We start from the raw sequence: 18,907 nt of genomic DNA, 5'->3' as shown, positions 1-18,907 counted from the left end.
GCAATGGTTTCCCGGTCCATTCCCACCATTTCATATCACCTAGATCATGTGATTCATATCATCAGACGTTAACTACCATAGTTGGGATTACTAACGAGTCCTTCAAAAATATCTTTTTAATTTATGTTTATAACCGAATTATAGTAAAATTAGGCATTTTTGGCAGTATATCAGTAGTGTAATGATCAATATAATATCACTTTCAACATCTAGAGCCTTATCATGGCACTGACGTTTTGTTCCTTCGCTGTTGACATCACTTCACCGGAAGAAAGACTTGGTGTAACTTTAACTTTGCTTCTAACATCGGTCGCATTCAAGTTTGTTGTAGCCCAGAGTCTTCCTAATGTCAGCTATTTAACATACTTGGTATGATACTTAACGTTGTATCCTAAGCATGGGCTTTAAGGCTTTATGTAAAAAGTATTTTCAATGCATGCAGGCGCCTATAATCGATTGATCATGCATTTTCAGGATCAATATGTGATAAGCCATGATACTTAACGTTCTATCCTAAGCATGTTTCGAATTCATACTAACTCTTTTGACGAAGGCCCTCAGGTCGAAATGTCGAGACGTGTTTTGTCTATTTTAGGCAGTTTTTATACCACATTTGATGCTAAAAGGCTTTGAAATGGCCTTTATATAAAAAGTATATTCAATGCATGCGCCTATAATCGATTGATCATGCGTTTTTAGGATCAATATGTGATAAGCTGTATGGTAATCCAGTGTGTTATAGCCATTCTTAACACCATTGGAGGAAAGGTCTCGGCGGAAAATCAAGACAAATTCGATACAGTTTCTTTGTGTATTCTCGGAGGAATTGTTGTTATCCTTCATCTTATTTTTACAGTCCTGCTCACGATAAAGGTAAAAATGGTAAGCCCGTAACATTAAAAGATTGTTTTTCTTATATGACTGTCATATTCACTCAATAATTGAAAAAACAATTTTCAGCATGCATGCATTTGCTATCTAAAAAATTGAAATTGTGCATTTATCAATACATATAACCTATAGTATACAAAATCTAACTTAATTTTAACCAATTTATTTATGAACCAGGCCAGCATGTTCATAATTTAACATAATTATCGCTAGTTGCGTTTCTTAATTATTACCATTCTTTCTTTCAGGTTAGGAAAATAAATACGTTCTTGAATGGAGTGACAAAAGAATATGATAGATTAGCTGCAGAATATGATGAAAAATATCAACAGAAAAAGTCTTTGAAATCGCAGAATAAACAGAAAACTGAAGAAAATGCTCAAGAGGTACTTATTGATCTATAGTTTTGAAGTGTGTCGTGTTTTAAATTTCACATTTTTGGCAGCATCTTTATGTGTGACGCCATGGCGTAGCCAGACCAAAATCTCCAGGATTGCGGGTTACTCGTCCATGCTGTTTAATCTAAAATATAAGCAATCGTTATCTCTTACCAGGATGTGTCAAAAAACGCTCTTCAAAATAGGAAAAAGGACAAGAAAATGAGCCTGGTGGAGGATTTTTACCAAGGCAATGATCTCTCAAACCAATTTCATTATTCTCTGCAGGTACAACGACTCTATTTTATAGAATACGTTTGCCTAAAACATACCTGACCCATTTTAAATACGCAACGAATAAGTGGTTTTATTGTTTACCTTGCTTTAATTTTCACTTGATTACCCAAAATAATTTAAAAAGCACTATTAAATTCAAGATTGGGAAAGTTTTGAAGATCCACACTACGAATATCCATGATGGTTGTATGTCTCCATACCATGCATGGTACCTCAAATATAAAAGAAACCATAACAACTATATATTTTGTTTCTAATTTAAGGTGGATCCATAGTCTATCTTTGCGTTCTCTTCTGTTAAACATTCCTCTGAATTCAAGGCACATTGCATGTAAGAGTCGTTAAGGTTCTTTAATAAAATCAACATGCAGAATTTAGAGTGGTTTAAAACCGCGCAGAAATTGCGCGTTGAATTTTTGCAGTATCATATTTTGAAATTATTGTGTTGGAAATACTTTATGAATATTATATATTTCAGTGATGAAGTATGTAAAGTTATTCTGGTTAAACAGATTACTTGGTTATTTCGATGACTAGTTTCATGAGATGCTGATCTTGTAAGGATAAAAACGCCAATAAAAAAGCTTATTTGCACCACCCAACTTTTATCATGGAGATCACATTAGCGGAATTTTCGATGCAACTAAATTTTCGCTTTTTTTTCGATTGGGGGGATTGCCTCCACCGGTGACAACTTTACACCGTAGTGTGAACGCGCGCGCAGGCTAACCCTGGGCTCCAACGTGTAAATTTTTTCCCGCGCCCCACGAAAACCCACATGACCTTCACACGACTCGCAATAAATGAATGCATGTCTTGAAGGGAAACGCCTATATTTGTCTGCGTTTAATGTTAAATGTTGGTTTTCACCTCGCCCTATCTTTTAAGAGCAATAACTGGCTGATTCTCACTGTAAAGCCCCAGTAAACGATTGTAGAAACAGAATTCTGGTTGTTCATTCTCCGTGAAAACGGACATGTTCCAATTGAAAGAAAAAAGCGGGTGAAAATTTTGTAGTACTTCAGTTTTTTGTTTTGAAATTTCTTACAGACAATGAAGTTTCGTCGCCGCAGGACGTAATTTTGCAATTTTCCCGTTAGGTTATCGATTTACTAGAGCCGTTATCTTACGTTCTGTAATCTTACTGAAGTAAAACAATATATATAATGTAATACAATATAATGATACACTGATTTCAACACATTCTCAGCCAACTAAGAATTAAAGAAATGTAGGTATCTCTTGAAATAAACGAGGAATAAAGTAAAGTACAGGAACTACGATGAGCGACATAAGCTTTAGGTTACGAAAACTATGTGAACTTGTTCACCGTTAATTAGTTCTGTCTCGTTCCAATGTAAGACTACGCACAATATATTGCATGCAATAAAAAGTTGTAGAGTCAGTACAGTTCTATATCCCCATAGTCCGAACCCGATACAATGTTCGGTTTGAAATTATCAATGGCACGTTCCGGATCGTCTTTTTCAAGGCAAACATGTCCCATCCTGAAATAGTTTTCGGTGCTCGATGATAGTAATAGCGACCCGTATTGATGATTATCTTTAGCACTTTCCACATCACCTCGTTGCTAGCATCACCTGGGCTATCATAGAATACAACAACGTCGTCGAGTAAATGAGAAGCGCCCTGCAACGGAGGAGAGATTTACCGATCGTTCATGATAATCACTAGCCATTTCCGGATCACCTTTGATCACCTTTATAGCAGCAACCTTACTATGCTTTGGCCCTAATTTTTCTAATCTAATTTTTAAAGCCTGTTCATGATAATCACTAGCCATTTCCAGATCACCTTTTTCACGATACACAATACCCAGGCTGTTGTATGAAGCAGCAACGTCAACATGGTTAGGCCCTAATTGTTCTAATCTAATTTTTAACGCCCGTTTATGATAATCACTAGCCATTTCCAGATCACCTTTTTCACGATACACAATACCCAGGTTGTTGTATGAAGCGGCAACGTCAGTATTGTTTGGCCCTAATTGTTCTAATCTAATTTTTAACGCCCGTTTATGATAATCACTAGCCATTTCCAGATCACCTTTTTCACGATACACAATACCCAGGTTGTTGTATGAAGCAGCAACGTCAACATGGTTAGGCCCTAATTGTTCTAATCTAATTTTTAACGCCCGTTCATAATAATCACTAGACATTTCCAGATCACCTTTATCATGATACACAGTACCCAGGTTGTTGTATGAAGTGGCAACGCCAGTATGGTTTGGTCCTATCTGTTCTAATTTAATTTTTAACGCCCGTTCATTATAATCACTAGCCATTTCCAGATCACCTTTATGACGATACACATTACCCAGGTTGTTGTATGAAGTGGCAACGTCAACATGGTTAGGCCCTAATTGTTCTAATCTAATTTTTAACGCCCGATCATAATAATCACTAGCCATTTCCCGATCACCTTTATTATAATACACATTACCCAGGTTGTTGTATGAAGTGGCAACGTCAGTATGGTTTGGTCCTAATTGTTCTAATCGAATTTTTAAAGCCCGTTCATGATATTCACTACCCATTTCCAGATCACCTTTACCATGATACACAATACCCAGGTTGTTGTATGAAGTGGCAACGTAAATATTGTTTGGCCCTAAATGTTCTAATTGAATTTTTAACGCCCGATCATAATAATCACTAGCCATTTCCAGATCACCTTTATAATAATACACAACACCCAGGTTGTTGTATGAAGCAGCAACATGAATATGGTTTGGTTTGAATTCTTCTAATTTAATTTTCAATACCTGGTGATAAAATTCCATTGAGAGTTTTCTTTCGCAAAAGTAATGAAGCGTTTCCCCAAAAAAACAATACATTTCAGAAATTTCAGTTTCGTGAAATTCGAAGCTCAAAAATGAGAGCCCTTGATTTGGAAACAATCTATAAATTTCTTTGTGCAATGCTTTTAAATGTGGAATCGTTTTATTTTTGTCTTTACGATCTTCGAAGTAATAAATTGTTTTCAAAACTTTGAACATTACAACTTTCAAATTATTTTCCGCTGTTCTTTTCTTAGTTAAAATTTCAGTCCCGGAAATTGTGTCATCTTCACATTTTGTGGAAAGAAAATATATTTTGACTGCTTCGTGCACAACACGATGTAGACGGACATCTCTCTCCATATTTCCAACATGAACGAACAAGGAGCAGAGATTTATTGCAAGAATGATATCTTCAGCATCCAGCGATTCTTCTTGCAGCTGAATGTATTTTACAACAAGGTCCAGTGGTAATGGTTCGAACGATATGAAAGAGAAAAGTGTGAATGCGTGTTCGAGAATTTTGTTGTTTTCGGTGCATTTTTCAACAGCTAAAAGCACAGCTGTCGTCATGCTTAAGGAATATGCTGCCAAATTTATCTGCTTAAGACGTTCCTCCGTCGATTTTCTCTTATCCTGTTCTAGCTTTCCTAAATAATCTTGCCAAGAAAAATCCGGGCAACTTTGGATGACTTGTTTCATGTACACGGCTGCCGCAGCCATTGCCAATGGTTGGCGATCCAACTTCTCTGCAACCTCGTCTAGTATTGCATCATTGATGTCAATTCTTGATAAGAGAGTTAGAAGTTTGCGACATTCTTGATCACTCATACCTGAACTGAGGGAAATCTGTTTATTTGAAAGGCTGTCATCAGGAAGACAATTTCTGTTTTGTGTTGTTAATATGATTTGACCGTTATTCCAAAGTTCATCGCCTAACTGTGGCAGAAGTGGGAAAACGAGCTCGGGATTTTCTACATTGTCCACGATGATCCACCACTTTTTCCAGTTCCTTATTCTGCTAGAAATTTGCGATCTTAAATTTTTGATTTTCTCATCTTTTGCTTTTGATGAATTCAACACGCTTTCCAACGCACTTTCGTTGCAATTTAGCCGGCGACAAAAGTCCTCGTATGAATTCAAAAGTGAATCTAAATCTCTTCCGTCTAATGTCATGCAAAATATTGCTTCTGTCCTCCAATCAACTGTTTTGTAAATATCTTCACAGACTTGTCTGGCAAGTTGGGACTTTCCACTTCCTGGATTCCCAGAGATAAAGAAATATGTGAGTTTATCGTCGTTATCGTGATGCAGCTTTTCCAGATCAGATTTTATATCATGTATCAACTCTGAACGGTGAACAACTTCATGAGTTGGCTTAGGAGGTAGAACTTGAAACGACTTGTAAAGATTTCGTTCAATTTTTATTCGTTCAACTTCATTGGTTGGAAGACTCAGGGCTTTAAATGCATTTTCGACACGGGTTGTCATGGAGTGAAAGTCTTTGTCGTCGAGTTCTCCTTCGGAATTATGCTTAATTTCGTTTCGTAATATTCTGATATTGTTGACTTCAATCCGTATCGTTGGATTCAGACTTGTTCCAATGGAATTGGAGTAAAGAATTGCATCAAAGAGCACAGTACAATCCCACTCATTTGTATCACCATCTTGAAATTTAGACTGGAGTGTGTTCTTGTTCGGCCTAGCGCGTGATTTTTCCCGATGGAACAACTGACTACCACTTACGTTTGTGTCATCCCATTTTCCAAAGGAAGCCTGGTAACGACTGTTCCATTCCTGAATAAATATTTTTCTCAATTCTTTACTTGCAACATTGGTGACAATATAATCCATACAGATGTAGTTTCGACTTTCCTCGCTTTCCCATGGTACAGCGGACATTTTATCTCACGTTTATCTTAGGTTTGTCCTGAAAGAATTTAAGCGCTGTGTCAACCAAAGAAATCTGGCATTTTTAAAGCGTGATTGTTTATGCGGGGAACTGGGGAAGTAGGTTACATGCAAACATAAAGTATATGAAACATGGATTTGAACATGGGAACGCAGACTATAGCTGGCCTACTACCGTTGTGTTCTCATTGCAGCGTTTCTCAACCAAGTTTCCACCATGCAGGATTAAATATTATGTCGAACATTTAGTTTGGGTGAATAATTCCCTTCAGCGGGTATCAAAGCTAAATCTCTGGGATTCCGGTGCAGTGATCTTGGGTAATAAATTAAATATAATAGAAAATTAAAACTCGCAAACATGGCAACAATCTTTGCCACGCCTTTTCGAGTTACATCTCGAGAGTTAGCGTGTTGTCATGCTCATCCACGAGAACAGCTATTCGGCGATTCCATTTAGCTTCAATCAATCAAAATGAATCAAAACTTTATTGATCTACAGCTTCGGTAGAAACATTTGGTAAAAGATAAAGGCGGCAGAAAACGTATGCTATTAGAAGACTTTCACAAAGAATTATGTTATTGATTTCATTTTAAGCTGTAGTAACTGATTCATTTTGACTTCCCCAGATACGCCACTTAGATTTCGGGCTGGTCTCTATTAGCGCATTTTTTTACGCGCAGAAAATTTTAAGTGCTTCCAAATTGTTATTATTTCACAAATGGGTCAACAAATGCACACTAAATTATGCGGAGAACTCAGTTCTTTAGATTTATTTGCCTAGATTTTTCAAATATATGACATATAATTTTAAAGATTATTAATTTACACTTTTACCTACGTGTACGTGCATATGATAAACGCGATAGTGTTTGCGCGTTTCTTCACACGCAGAAAATTTTAAATGCTTCATAGTTTTTATTATTTCATACTTGGGTCAAAAAATGTATATTAAAATTTGCGGAAGCAAGGTCTTTTTCCGAATATGACAGCTTTATCAAATATGACATATATAAGATTTAGACTGCAGCGTGCACGTGCGTGTGAAAAATGCGACGCTGGAAAGCAGCCCTAAACAATCTCAAATGCCCCATCTTAAAACAAGGAATATTTTCGCGCTTTAAAGAAATAATTTAACTGCGACTTGGGCGGACGCACATTGGTATCGCATTGGACGCACTCGCTATCTGCCGTGAAATTAGCCAAAACTTCAGTATGGGAAAAATCCGTCCTCAATTTGTGAAATAATGTCCTTATTTTGTGTAAAAAAAGGAAAAAATGAGGACATGTTTTAATGGAAACGAGGGAGGTTTGTTGATTGCGGAAATCTCGAATGATGCACTAGTGGAATTATGTTCGTTGGTAAATAACAGTTTACTTTTAATTAAGTTCTATTGCGGCTACCTAGGGACAATTTACATGATCCCGCCTACCCGTAAAACGGAGCACGAATTGTTTTTAGTTTCGATAATGTTTTAGACAGTGCGAACCCACACATTCACGACCGCATAATTATTATCACGGAATAAGGAATTTATTGCCCGCAAGCAGGCTGTATATATAGAACTTTGTTTATACTCAACTTTATGATTATTTAACAGAAAATAACATTCTCAATGATAATCAGTTTGGCTTTCGCCGAAAGTGTTCTACAACAACAGCACTCTTGAGTTTTGCTGATGAGATCCTGGCTAGCATGGAAAAGGGAGAAGTGTGCGGTGCCGCCCGTGTTCTTGGACCTGTCCAAGGCTTTTGACACGGTCGATCACACTATTATGCTGAAGAAACTGTCTGCCATTGGTGTTTCTAAGGACGATTTGGCATGGTTTGCATCTTATCTAAGTTTTCGACCGCTTCGAACTGTTTGCGGTCCTGAACTGTCTAAACCATTGCTTTGTAACTTTGGTGTTCCGCAGGGCAGTATTCTTGGCCCCTTGCTCTTTTTGATTTGTATCAACGAGATGCCAAGTTTCATTAAATATGAACAATTATCTCTTTACGCAGATGATACTGTCCTGTATTACTTTTCTAACACCTCGCAGGATTTGGGGGAGAAACTAAATGTCGACCTGCGTAATGTTTGTGTCTGGCTTAATGAGAATAAACTAACCTTGAATACAAAAAAGTCCAAATTTATGATTATTGGGAGTAGCCGCAAACTTTCTAATATTGATTCTGTCACAGTAAAAGTAGCTGGCAGTAATATAGAAAGAGTTGAAGAATTCGCGTATCTTGGAGTAACCTTCTCAACTAGTATGACCTGGACTGAACATGTTAACCAACTTTGTTCAAGTATCAGCAAACGCCTGGGGCTCCTAAAGAGAATTAAACATCTGCTACCGCGATATGCAAGACTACTTTTTTATAAGAGTCTGATTTTACCATTGTTTGACTATGGTGACCTGATATGGGGTGATAAGAACAATGACGTACTGATGGGCAATTTACAAATTCTTCAGAATAAAGCGGCAAAAATCGTCCTTGATTATCATCCATATTCCTCGTCTAGTGCTGCGTTGGGTGAGTTGGGATGGATCATGCTTCACCATCGTCGATTTTATCATAGATGTTTATTCATTTTTAAATGTTTGAATGGTCTATCTATGTCTAAGCTAATTTTGAAATCACAAAGAGAAATTCATTCCTATAACACTAGAAATAAGAACAATTTACGCTTACCTAAAGTTAAAAGAAATTGGGGCAAGCAAAGGTTGGAATATCATGCAGTAAACGACTGGAACACTCTTAATGAAGAGACCAGATACTCAGACTCAATTGTTAAGTTCAAAAGGAACTTTTTTAAAACTTATTAATATTGTATTATAACATTCATAGCACGTTGACGTACTCTCAAAATTCTATTTAGTATCTAAATATATCTATTTTATTGTTGTAGATAGCTCATAGCTCTTAGTCTTCTTGTAACTCAAACACTAGGCATACTTTTATTGATTCTTAACCTTATTAATATTTGATGTTACTAATTTTATGACTCATATTTATATATGTATATATTTATATATAGGACCTCTCTGAAAATCACTTTACGTGAGAGAGTTTCCTATTAAAATATTGTCATAAATAAATAAATAAATAAATAAATAAATAAACTTTTGATAAAACGCATATGGACAAGAACATGGACACGCCTGAGAACATTCTCAAAACCAAGTAGCCTTTAAGGCCTGGTTCACACAAATATCGGCAAAACAACCCATATTATTAGCAAAGCAACCCGGCTACATCGAATAGACAACCCATATCCGCAAAGCAATTACGACTAATGACAACGGAATTATTTGCCCACAAAAATCTACAGTAGGGCAAATACCGTAAATAACAAGATTTGAACAACGTCAATTTATGCTCATTTAGAAGTATAACCTCGTTGCTTTATACCTCAGTTTTTTATGCGCAGTTACTGCGTTTCGAGGTTCGCAAAACCTTTGCAGTTTTTGACTGACTATAATCGTCCTATTTGAATTTGAATATGATTGTTTCAACTTACATGCTGCACCTATATACAAAGCGCGTAATGGTTTAGATCTTGTTTAATTTAAATTCCTAATTCAGGGTAAAGTAAACGCAACAATGCTTTTCTCATTCTTCCTCTTCCGTCGACTTCGTTCGGAAACGATGTTTATAGTAATTTAAATTACGAGGAACGCACTGTATGTTTTTAACTGGGTATATAAATCACCACGACCTTTCGACCACGCGAGGAATTTCGACAAGTTTATATTTTTCGTTAATCACATCCGTTCCCTTTACACAAAGACGTGACCAAAATCATGAACACAATACACCTTCAAATGCTATATATTTGCTTATCAGAACGTAACGTTAAAGGAATAACTCTACATGCAAGCCAAGATATTCACATGATAAAGCGAGGGTTGAAACGAATTATAAAGATTTGTCATTCGAAACTATTTTCGAAACCTATTACGTTTGTAAACACCAAGCTACGACTGGCTGCCGAAAACACAGAACTTTAAGTTCACATGCATATGTCTCTCCACGTATTTCTATTCTTCATCTCCGACGAAAGAAAACGTTCAGTTGGATTACCTTTATATTTGTCTTCAATCTTTCCGTCCTCAGTTGTATAGACCGACGGCTAGTAATAAAGCACTTCGTCTTGCTTACACTACTTCACAGTTCACTGGTAACAGCGGGAGTGGCCACGAGAATTTATCGTATGACAAATGATGTTTATCAGCTATCGTATTACGTTAAGGAAGGGTAGGCCGTCGAAGGGTAATATTTCGGGATATCTTGTTTAGAAACAAGACTATTGTTTTTAATAGTTGTGCGTGTAGGATTGTAGTACATTTACGATAGAAAGTAGTAGCTATACTGCGATTGTGTAAGAGGACTTTAGAAAATATAAATTTCTCTTACCCATTCGAATACGAGCTCGGTTTAATTCACATTGAATTGAAGCCTTTTCGAGGAATCGAATGAATGATTTATGAAATGAAATAACTACAGTATCAATAATATTTTAGCAAGTGCGAATCTACAGGGTGTCCCAAAAAAACCGAAAACTATTGAAATCACCCATAACAATGCCATTGTTAGAGTTTGAATGCCTTAGCACTCTGTTGGGCCCACAAGTGTATAAATCGGGGTTGCCATAAACATTTTTATGCATGCATATGATGCAGTCAAATTTGCTTGTTCGCAAAAATGATATTTATTAACAATATTTCCAATTTACAAATTTGGGATAACATTATTTAAATGTGCATCTCAAGGACCATGACCTTCGACATGTCCCCTTTCTCTAGCAACACAAAGCATTTAGCATTTTATATATTGCATTAAATCCCCACGGGCTGAAATTCGTGAACACGGCATTCAAATTTTAACAATGAGTGATTTCAATAGTTTTCGTTTTTTTTGGGACACCCTGTATATACATCCATGCATGTACTATATACTATATATGCATAATCACAACTATATCTTACTATACTTAGGGAATCGCAACAGCATGCGTAGTTCCTCGCTTCGGTCCTTAAATTACCAACCCATATTGGTAAAGCAATCACCATGCACTAATGACTGCGGAATTATTTGCCCCCAAACATGAGATGCAGATAACCAGCATATTCACCAACCACAAATTAATAAAAACATGTTTACATCAGCTAATAAAAAACGGCGAGATATCTATTGGATTAACCAGATACTTTGTTATCGCACGTTTATAGTATATCATTGCATACAGTTTGTTCATTTGTAGTAATGTATATTATCATATACATATCAAGTACGAATTATGAATATATAGTATACGTTATACAGAAGCTATTCAAGTAAAGCCGCACATCAAGAATATCTGCAGTACGGCAAATACCGCAAATAACATCGGCAGTTTTTAAGCATCTAATCGTCGTATTTTTGGCATATTATCCTACTGATTCAACCCATATACATGCAGCGCCTATACAAAACACATATTTGCTTAGGTTTGGTTCCTGTCTTACAGAAATCGGAATTAAACCTAAACACTACAATGCTCAACCGGAAAGCTTCTTTTTATGCTTTGTGTCAAGTCGGGCCTTAAGTGCAACGATATTTACAGCAGTTAAAATAGGAAAAGCGCACTGTGTCACACACTCACACTGCAAAGGTCTTCACGGCTTTACGGCTTTTGTGCGCGAGGGATTTCATCATCAGTGTATTGTATTATTTTTCATATTACATCATAGTTTATATTTGCGTATTCAGAAATTATTCAATAAAATTTTCATGTATGGATTATCCATGGTTATCGCATTTATCGAATGTTATTGTTTTTGTTTATGGAAAGTTCGCTGATATTATAATAAAAAATACAGTGTATATATGTCGTGGTACCCTAGACGGAAGCCCCAGTGCATGAAAAGATTTATATAAAGCCTTATGAATAATACGTTGATGACAGTACAGCCATGTTATGTCGTTGGGATCAATGATTTAGATTTGGCCTAAACGTCGCAATTTTTACCACTGAAATATCAAAGACAGCAGATGATTTAAATGCATTAGGTATACATAAAAAGTGCGTTGCTTCGATGGAGCGTGACAAGTAAATTCTCGATGTTGCGAAATATTTTTAATTAATCACATCTGTTGCCTATATTATACCAAGACGTGACCGAAATCATAAACAAAATACACCTTGAAATGGTTCGTATATTTGCTTACCAGAACGTTTACGGAATTGCTCTACCAGCCAAAGTATTCACATGATAAGCGAGGTTTACATTATGAGAGCTTGAGAATCGATTTAACCGTGGTCAATTCTATATCAGAACGAAAGAAATCATACGGATATGTCATTTGATATTATTCTAAAACATATACGTCCGTAAACATCAAAATACGACTGCTTTAACACAGAACGCTTATTATTCTTACCTACATATCTCCCGCGAATTGTATCATTACTCTTGATTTCAAACGAAAAAGTTTAGTTCGATATTGTTGTTCTTGTTAGCATAATTATGTTGTAAGTCAGCTATTGATGTATTTACTTAAAACTGCTTTGCTAGTCATTATTTCTGGTACTGATGTAAAAAGGGGGGCGGAAACGAGAATTTATTGTGGGGTGTCACGAGTCACAGGTAATATACCATTTGAATGCGAAGGGGGGGTGAAGAACAGGTTCAAAGCGAAGTCTTCTATTAAAGTATCTCGTTTAGAAACTAGAGCACTTCTTTAACTTATCAATGGTCGAACAATAAGAACTCAACTAAAAACATCAAAAGTGTACCATGTATAGTGATTATAATTTAATTGCATGCTATTATTTATATATTGAACTTTTTGCCTGCATTGCCTATGCGTGGGTGTCATTAGGAATTTTATTAGGGAGTTTGAGAAAGGCACGAAGTACGAAGACGAAGACAAACTTCACAATTTTTTAACGTCTGCGCATCATTTTGCGCATACTCCGCCTAAGGTCAGCGGTGAGGGTTTAACGTCTTCGTCCTGTTGTCCTGGTTTAGGACGAATATTTTGACAAAGTTTGTTGTGGTCAGAACGAAGTTTTCAAGGTAAAACATATTCAAGTCAAATCCTGAATAGTTCTTGTTTGAAATATAAATGTTTTTTGAGATTTGTAAACCGTAAAGAAGTATAAAATCTTCATCTTCCAAAGCATCTTCTGAAAACATTGCTAAAATAGCCATCTCGTATTCAATTTTTTTCATGTTTACAATTTTAGTACTGTATTCGTAGCCGTATAACTTTGACAGAACCGCTGAATTCAAATATCCCGCTGCACGAAGACTTAAGACGAAGACTACTATTCCCAGTCTACCTCGGCCGAAACACGTCTTCGTCTTCGTACTTCGTTTCCTTGCTCAAACTCACTATTCAGTGGTTTAAGGGGCTGTTTACACGAGACCGGTTACCCGAGATTCAACGAAGCGTGAGATGCTTTTGAGGTATTGAAATGAGCAGATAACATGAGCAGTCGTATAATCACCACAACAATAGCATGTGCTTGTTTGGTGTAATAAAGGCTTATTTCAATACCTCAAAGTCCTCTCACGCTTCGTTGAATCTCGGGTAACCGGGCTCATGTAAACAGCTCCTAAGTTGGGCTCAGCTTAAAATTAATCCTCGCCTAGATTATGCAGCACATGAACGAGCCATAGAAAGATTGGTATAAATATGATGAAATTGTCCATGTAAAGCCATACCCTAATAATCTTGAAACATGCTATAAAATGTGTTTATGTAAACTTCATGTAACTGGCGACCATCGTGTCTAGAGTCTGAAAATCACATTTAACAATGACAACATTTACACAATATTAATCAACAAATAATACGATCATAATCCTTGCTCCACATCATTATCGGTTGAAATTTGATGCATCAGAGGACATTTTTACTTTCAAGCTTCGAGAACAGTCGAGTATAACAATGCTCCATGGCACCTTCCCGACTACTTTTCGTTTGAACTTCGACAATGCCTGTGCAGGCGTCGATACAAGTGCAAATCCACACCCATTCCACTCCACGGATGCTTCCTTGGATGTTCCACCTGACGTTGCAGCCTGGCTTACGAGGAAACTGCATAGAAAAAAGGACTTTGTTAAATTAAAACAACAGCATTAAACCAGTATCATATAGATAGCTAATTGAAAACCTTTCCTTCTTTCTCTAAAACAAATCCTTAGAAGAATTAATTCTTATACCATGATATCAGTAGCGTAACCAGCCTGTCGATTTGTCCCGCTATGCTAATATTTTAGTGTTCACTGACTGTGCAATTGTGAAAACAATAAATTTCTAAAGACATGAATAATTATAATTACTCGAAATTTACATTGCGAGACAAAATCATCAGGCTGGCTACGAGATGCATTTAGTAATATTTACGATAAAAATGACGAAAATGCAGCTTGGAATGATAAAATAAGGAGTAAAAATACACGTTAGGTTACCATGAATCCACGTGGATAGACTGAAGTCAAAGTTGAATAATCATTTCAATTACCTCTCCGTTCTCGCCAAGGAAATTATTTGCCACGTTGACTCCTTTCTTTATGTCATTTATTACACCTTGAAAATCTATTCCTTGTACGCTTGGCCAAGCTACAGTTTTGAAAGAATTGCGCATGCGGGTGATTGTAATTCGGAATGACTGAGGTTAGGTGATGAGTTATGCTCAGATTAATAAAGATAAACAGTATACAGCACAACACAACAAAATACACAAACAGTATATAACATTCATGCAGCAAAATGCAACGCTATTGTTGGAGACTGAGATTAATTCATTAACAGTACATGGATATAGGGGATTTTTATACTGTCTAATATATTTCATTATAGTTTACAAGTTAATCGTAATTACGAAGTTCATTTGACAGGGGTTGCGTAATATCCTTGTTATGATCCATATATTAGATGGTGAGAGAGAGTTGGGCGTGTAATTGTCACTAGCCGTGCGCTAGTGATCTGTGATTTGTGATCATTTAATAAATATAATCATTTATAAAACTGCAAGTGATTGTGACTTGTTGGAGACTACATGCAGTTTGGAGGCAGCGTCCTCGACACTGTACAACACAAGGAAATACACATTACAAAAAATGAACTACACAAGCTGGACTGGATTATGTGTGCTTGGGCTAACTATCTCTCCCCATCAGTAGAAGAAAAGAAGTGAAAAATTGAAAAAATAGGGCATTTAACTCCGAGTAGAACAGAGAAGAAATACAATCAACGTCAAAATCGCTATAACTATAAGAATTTCATTCCCTCTCCTATATTTATATGTTAACGTGAACGTTATTATCACAGCTTTTGGCCATGGCAGGAAAAATGGACCTCGCCACAAACGTTTAAAACATGTTTCACTGGCCTGCTCTTAAATTAATATGTGGTTTAACTGATAATGGTATCATATATTTTAAGAGAACGACTAGCGGTTTTCAATAGATACGAGGAACCGAAATAAAATTATATGAACGATATATGACGCAATTGCTATACTAGGTTAGCAGTGTTTCTATGTTTAAGACGTCACTTCGCGATTCCTAATTTCAGAATCCGAACACGTATCCAACGCATTACTCATTTGTGCAAAGTTTCAATACGCAAAGGAGAAAAAATTAAACAATTTACTTACCAATAGAAAGAACAATAAATACACTCAAGGTTGAAACGGCTAAGAACTTCATTTTCCCTTATCTATACTTGTACGTTAACTTAAACGTTCTCTTTACGTTGCTTTCATATGCAGCAAAGGCCAGCTGATCGATGATACACCAGAAGCGTCTCGGTTTTAAGCTGAATCTCTCGCTGGCTTGCTTTTATATCCTGCAGGTTTAACAAAAAATTCCCCTGACGTCATATATTTTAAAAAGAATTGCTATACACAGGACTTATAAATCTCACGTAGCGACGCGTATTCTTTGCTAACCACGCCTGTCGCCCACACTTTGCGCTTTGACCAAAATAATGAAAACAATATCACTTAAAATCTTAATTTAATTTCAAATTCTTTATCTTTGCTTACCAGAGAGTTGACAGGATTGCTCTACCGAATGATCTCAATTATCGTTGCGTCGTTTTTGTAAAAGAACGAAAGGAATTTTAACTATTTTATTATATCAACGAAACCTACTGCGTCTGTGAGCATCAAACTATCATTGCCTAATACACAGAACTTATAAATCTCACCTTTATATCTTTAGACACGTATCTTTATTCTTGGTTTCGTACAAAAAAAATTCGTGTTATTACTTTCAGTTGTGAATGTATTTAATATTGCTGTCTTTGTAAGTCGGGCTGTTGTGTGCCTTAACTGAATGACTTGACGTCTCGTTATTCCTAATATGGGTAAAATGGGGGGTGGTCACACAAGTTTATCGTATGACAAAGAAAGATGATCAGATAATGCATCATTTAAATAGGGAGAAGAGTCGAAGGGATATTTAACTTGCTTAAATTTACTCGCTTAGAGTTCTACTTGCTTATATAGTTTAATCTGTAGATAATGATGCTAACTCATTCAGTAGGCGATCTAAGTTACATGATATGATTGTATTAATAGTACCGATGCCAGATTATTGTATGAAACCAGTCGTTTGCATTAAAAATGCATTAAAACATATCCTCGACTTTACCCTCGACCCTCGCGAGACTCCTTGTTTCGACAGGCACTTTACATAGGAAAATATTTCTTCCAAAAACAACTTCTCTGTGTACACATTAGCCGAGTCTGTGCTAGTCTTTCAATTATATTCAACCAAAATCATTCCCTAAACAACAGCGAATCTTCGCCATAAACAATGTTCAATACTTGGACAACCATAAATAGTCCGTTTAATTTGCAGAGGAAGAGTAATGCATTCATCTCTTAATTGACTGCACAAAATTGCCGATGACTCAGATTATTCAAGATGATCCAGTATCGTTTTAAATTGCTAAATTTTTTATGTAACGTTACTTGGTTATTCACAACAAAAAGATGCTGATGCGTTGCTCGTAAGAGTGGTAATGATGCCGATGGATACTTTCAAAAACTGAAACAATTTCTTAATAAAGATTGATTTGCATAAATCTTTCCATATAAAGACTATAAAGACTAGTATATATCGGCCAAAAAAACCTCGTGTTCGGGCGCGGACGTTTCTTCACAGGGAGAGTTTCTATAGTAAAAGCGTTTATGTAGTTAGCGATTAAGCATTCTGTCTTTCTTTTTGCTTGTTTAAAAAACGCGACTTGTACCTAAATACGCACTTCCGACATGTTTAGGAGTTAACTCAGTATTCAACAGAACAATACATTGAATGGAGGGAGGGGTTCCGAGGGATAAACAACAATACAGGGTACAAATAAATGGTGCATACATGGCGATCCTTTTGTGGTTGGGACTGAAAAAGGTTCTTACTATCGTGTTCACACACTAGTCTGCATGTAGTTACCAGGGACCGCGCAGCAGGGTGGCTCACTGGGCTTTAGCCCCACCAATAATTTTTCCTTATTTACTCTTTAATTTTGAATATTTTTTAGTTAGCTCAAATTTACAAGCTAAAATTTACAAGCAATACAAGCGCCAAACATGCTGGAGACCGCCTTTACATTGGACAAGCATTTGGCCATTAAAACAGCGTGGTTATCCACGTCAAAATATTTGACATCATAACCAAAGCATGGTTATATTGTTTAATGTTTGTAGATGAGCATGAAACATGCTTGCAACTTTACACAAGACAAGTATTTGATCATTAAAACAGTGTGGTTATCCATGTCAAAATATTTAACATCATAACGAATACATGGTTATATTGTTTAATGTTTGTACATGAGCGCATAATATGCTGGAAACTTTACATAAGGCAAGCATTTGACCATTAAAACTGCGTGGTTATCCATGTCAAAATATTTGACATCATAACCAAAGTATGGTTATATTGTTTAATGTTTGTATATGAGCGTCAAACATGCTGGAAACTTTACATAGGACAAGCATTTGACCATTAAAACAGCGTGGTTATCTATGCCAAAATATTTGACATCATAACTAAAGCATGGTTATATTGTTTAATGTTTGTACATAAGCGCCAAACATGCTGGAAACTTTATATAGGACAAGCATTTGACCGTTAAAATAGCGTGGTTATCCATGTCAAAATATTTGACATCATAACCAAAGCATGTTATATTGTTTAATGTTTGTACATTAGCGCCAATTATGCTTGAAACTTTACATAGGACATGCAAGCTTTTGACCATTAAAACAGCGTGGTTATCCATTTAAAAATATTTGATATCATAACCAATACATGGTTATATTGTTTAATGTTTGTACATGAGCGCCAAATATGCTGGAAACTTTACATAGGACAAGCATTTGACCATTAAAACTGCGTGGTTATCCACGTCAAAATAGTTGATATCATAAACAATGCATGGTTATATTGTTTAATGTTTGTTGTACATGAGCGCCAAACATGCTTGAAACTTTACATTGGACAAGCATTTGACCGTTAAAACAGCGTGGTCCCGAACTCTCCTAGCAGGCGCACGGTTCCAAGCCTCAGCAATACGAAAAACGCTCCTTGGTTACAAGTTGGATTTACTGTGCTAATGCATTCTTTTGTAATATAAGAT

The 18,907-nt window shown here is 36.2% G+C and overlaps 2 protein-coding genes and 1 long non-coding RNA gene across 9 annotated transcripts in view; 1 reads left to right on the top strand and 2 right to left on the bottom strand.

The window, feature by feature from the left end:
- LOC114530689 overlaps positions 1-18,907 on the top strand; it is a 70,948-nt gene that overhangs the window by 10,672 nt on the left and 41,369 nt on the right. For 2 of the 5 annotated variants that reach the window (XM_028552296.1, XM_028552298.1), the window contains 4 exons: positions 214-369; positions 700-882; positions 1,140-1,277; positions 1,446-1,556. In XM_028552296.1, coding sequence (XP_028408097.1) covers positions 214-369; positions 700-882; positions 1,140-1,277; positions 1,446-1,556 — 588 coding nt within the window. Of the gene's footprint in view, positions 1-213; positions 370-699; positions 883-1,139; positions 1,278-1,445; positions 1,557-1,828; positions 1,979-2,615; positions 2,660-18,907 lie in introns of those variants that run through there. The other 3 variants (XR_003687781.1, XM_028552297.1, XM_028552299.1) reach the window with 3 other exon arrangements.
- LOC114530685 lies at positions 2,744-12,899 on the bottom strand. Of its 2 annotated transcripts, XM_028552289.1 has the most exons (3): positions 12,689-12,899; positions 12,476-12,573; positions 2,744-6,298 (listed from the first exon to the last, which is right to left on the bottom strand). In XM_028552289.1, exon 3 carries the CDS (start codon positions 6,268-6,270, stop codon positions 3,175-3,177), a length of 3,096 nt encoding a protein of 1,031 aa, XP_028408090.1. In that variant the 5' UTR covers positions 6,271-6,298; positions 12,476-12,573; positions 12,689-12,899; the 3' UTR covers positions 2,744-3,174. The 2 variants fall into 2 exon arrangements, with proteins under 2 accessions (XP_028408090.1, XP_028408091.1); XM_028552290.1 differs by lacking the exons at positions 12,476-12,573; positions 12,689-12,899 and adding an exon at positions 10,349-10,560.
- Positions 13,797-17,740, bottom strand: LOC114530691. Of its 2 annotated transcripts, none has more exons than XR_003687783.1 (4): positions 16,472-17,740; positions 15,918-16,108; positions 14,781-14,878; positions 13,797-14,353 (listed from the first exon to the last, which is right to left on the bottom strand). It is a non-coding gene; the product is annotated as an uncharacterized LOC114530691 (long non-coding RNA). The 2 variants fall into 2 exon arrangements; XR_003687782.1 differs by lacking the exon at positions 16,472-17,740 and adding an exon at positions 16,308-16,425.

Source organism: Dendronephthya gigantea, unplaced genomic scaffold (assembly GCF_004324835.1).
Source record: "Dendronephthya gigantea isolate DGI-Jeju-01 unplaced genomic scaffold, DenGig_1.0 000065F, whole genome shotgun sequence".
Lineage (NCBI taxonomy): Eukaryota > Metazoa > Cnidaria > Anthozoa > Malacalcyonacea > Nephtheidae > Dendronephthya > Dendronephthya gigantea.
The sequence above is the reverse complement of the archived record's forward strand: the minus strand, read 5'-3'. Positions and strand labels throughout refer to the sequence as shown.

Coding starts and splice junctions, on each gene's coding strand:
- LOC114530685 (XM_028552289.1), bottom strand. CDS start 6,270: ATGTCCGCTGTACCATGGGAAAGCGAGGAAAGTCGAAACTACATCTGT.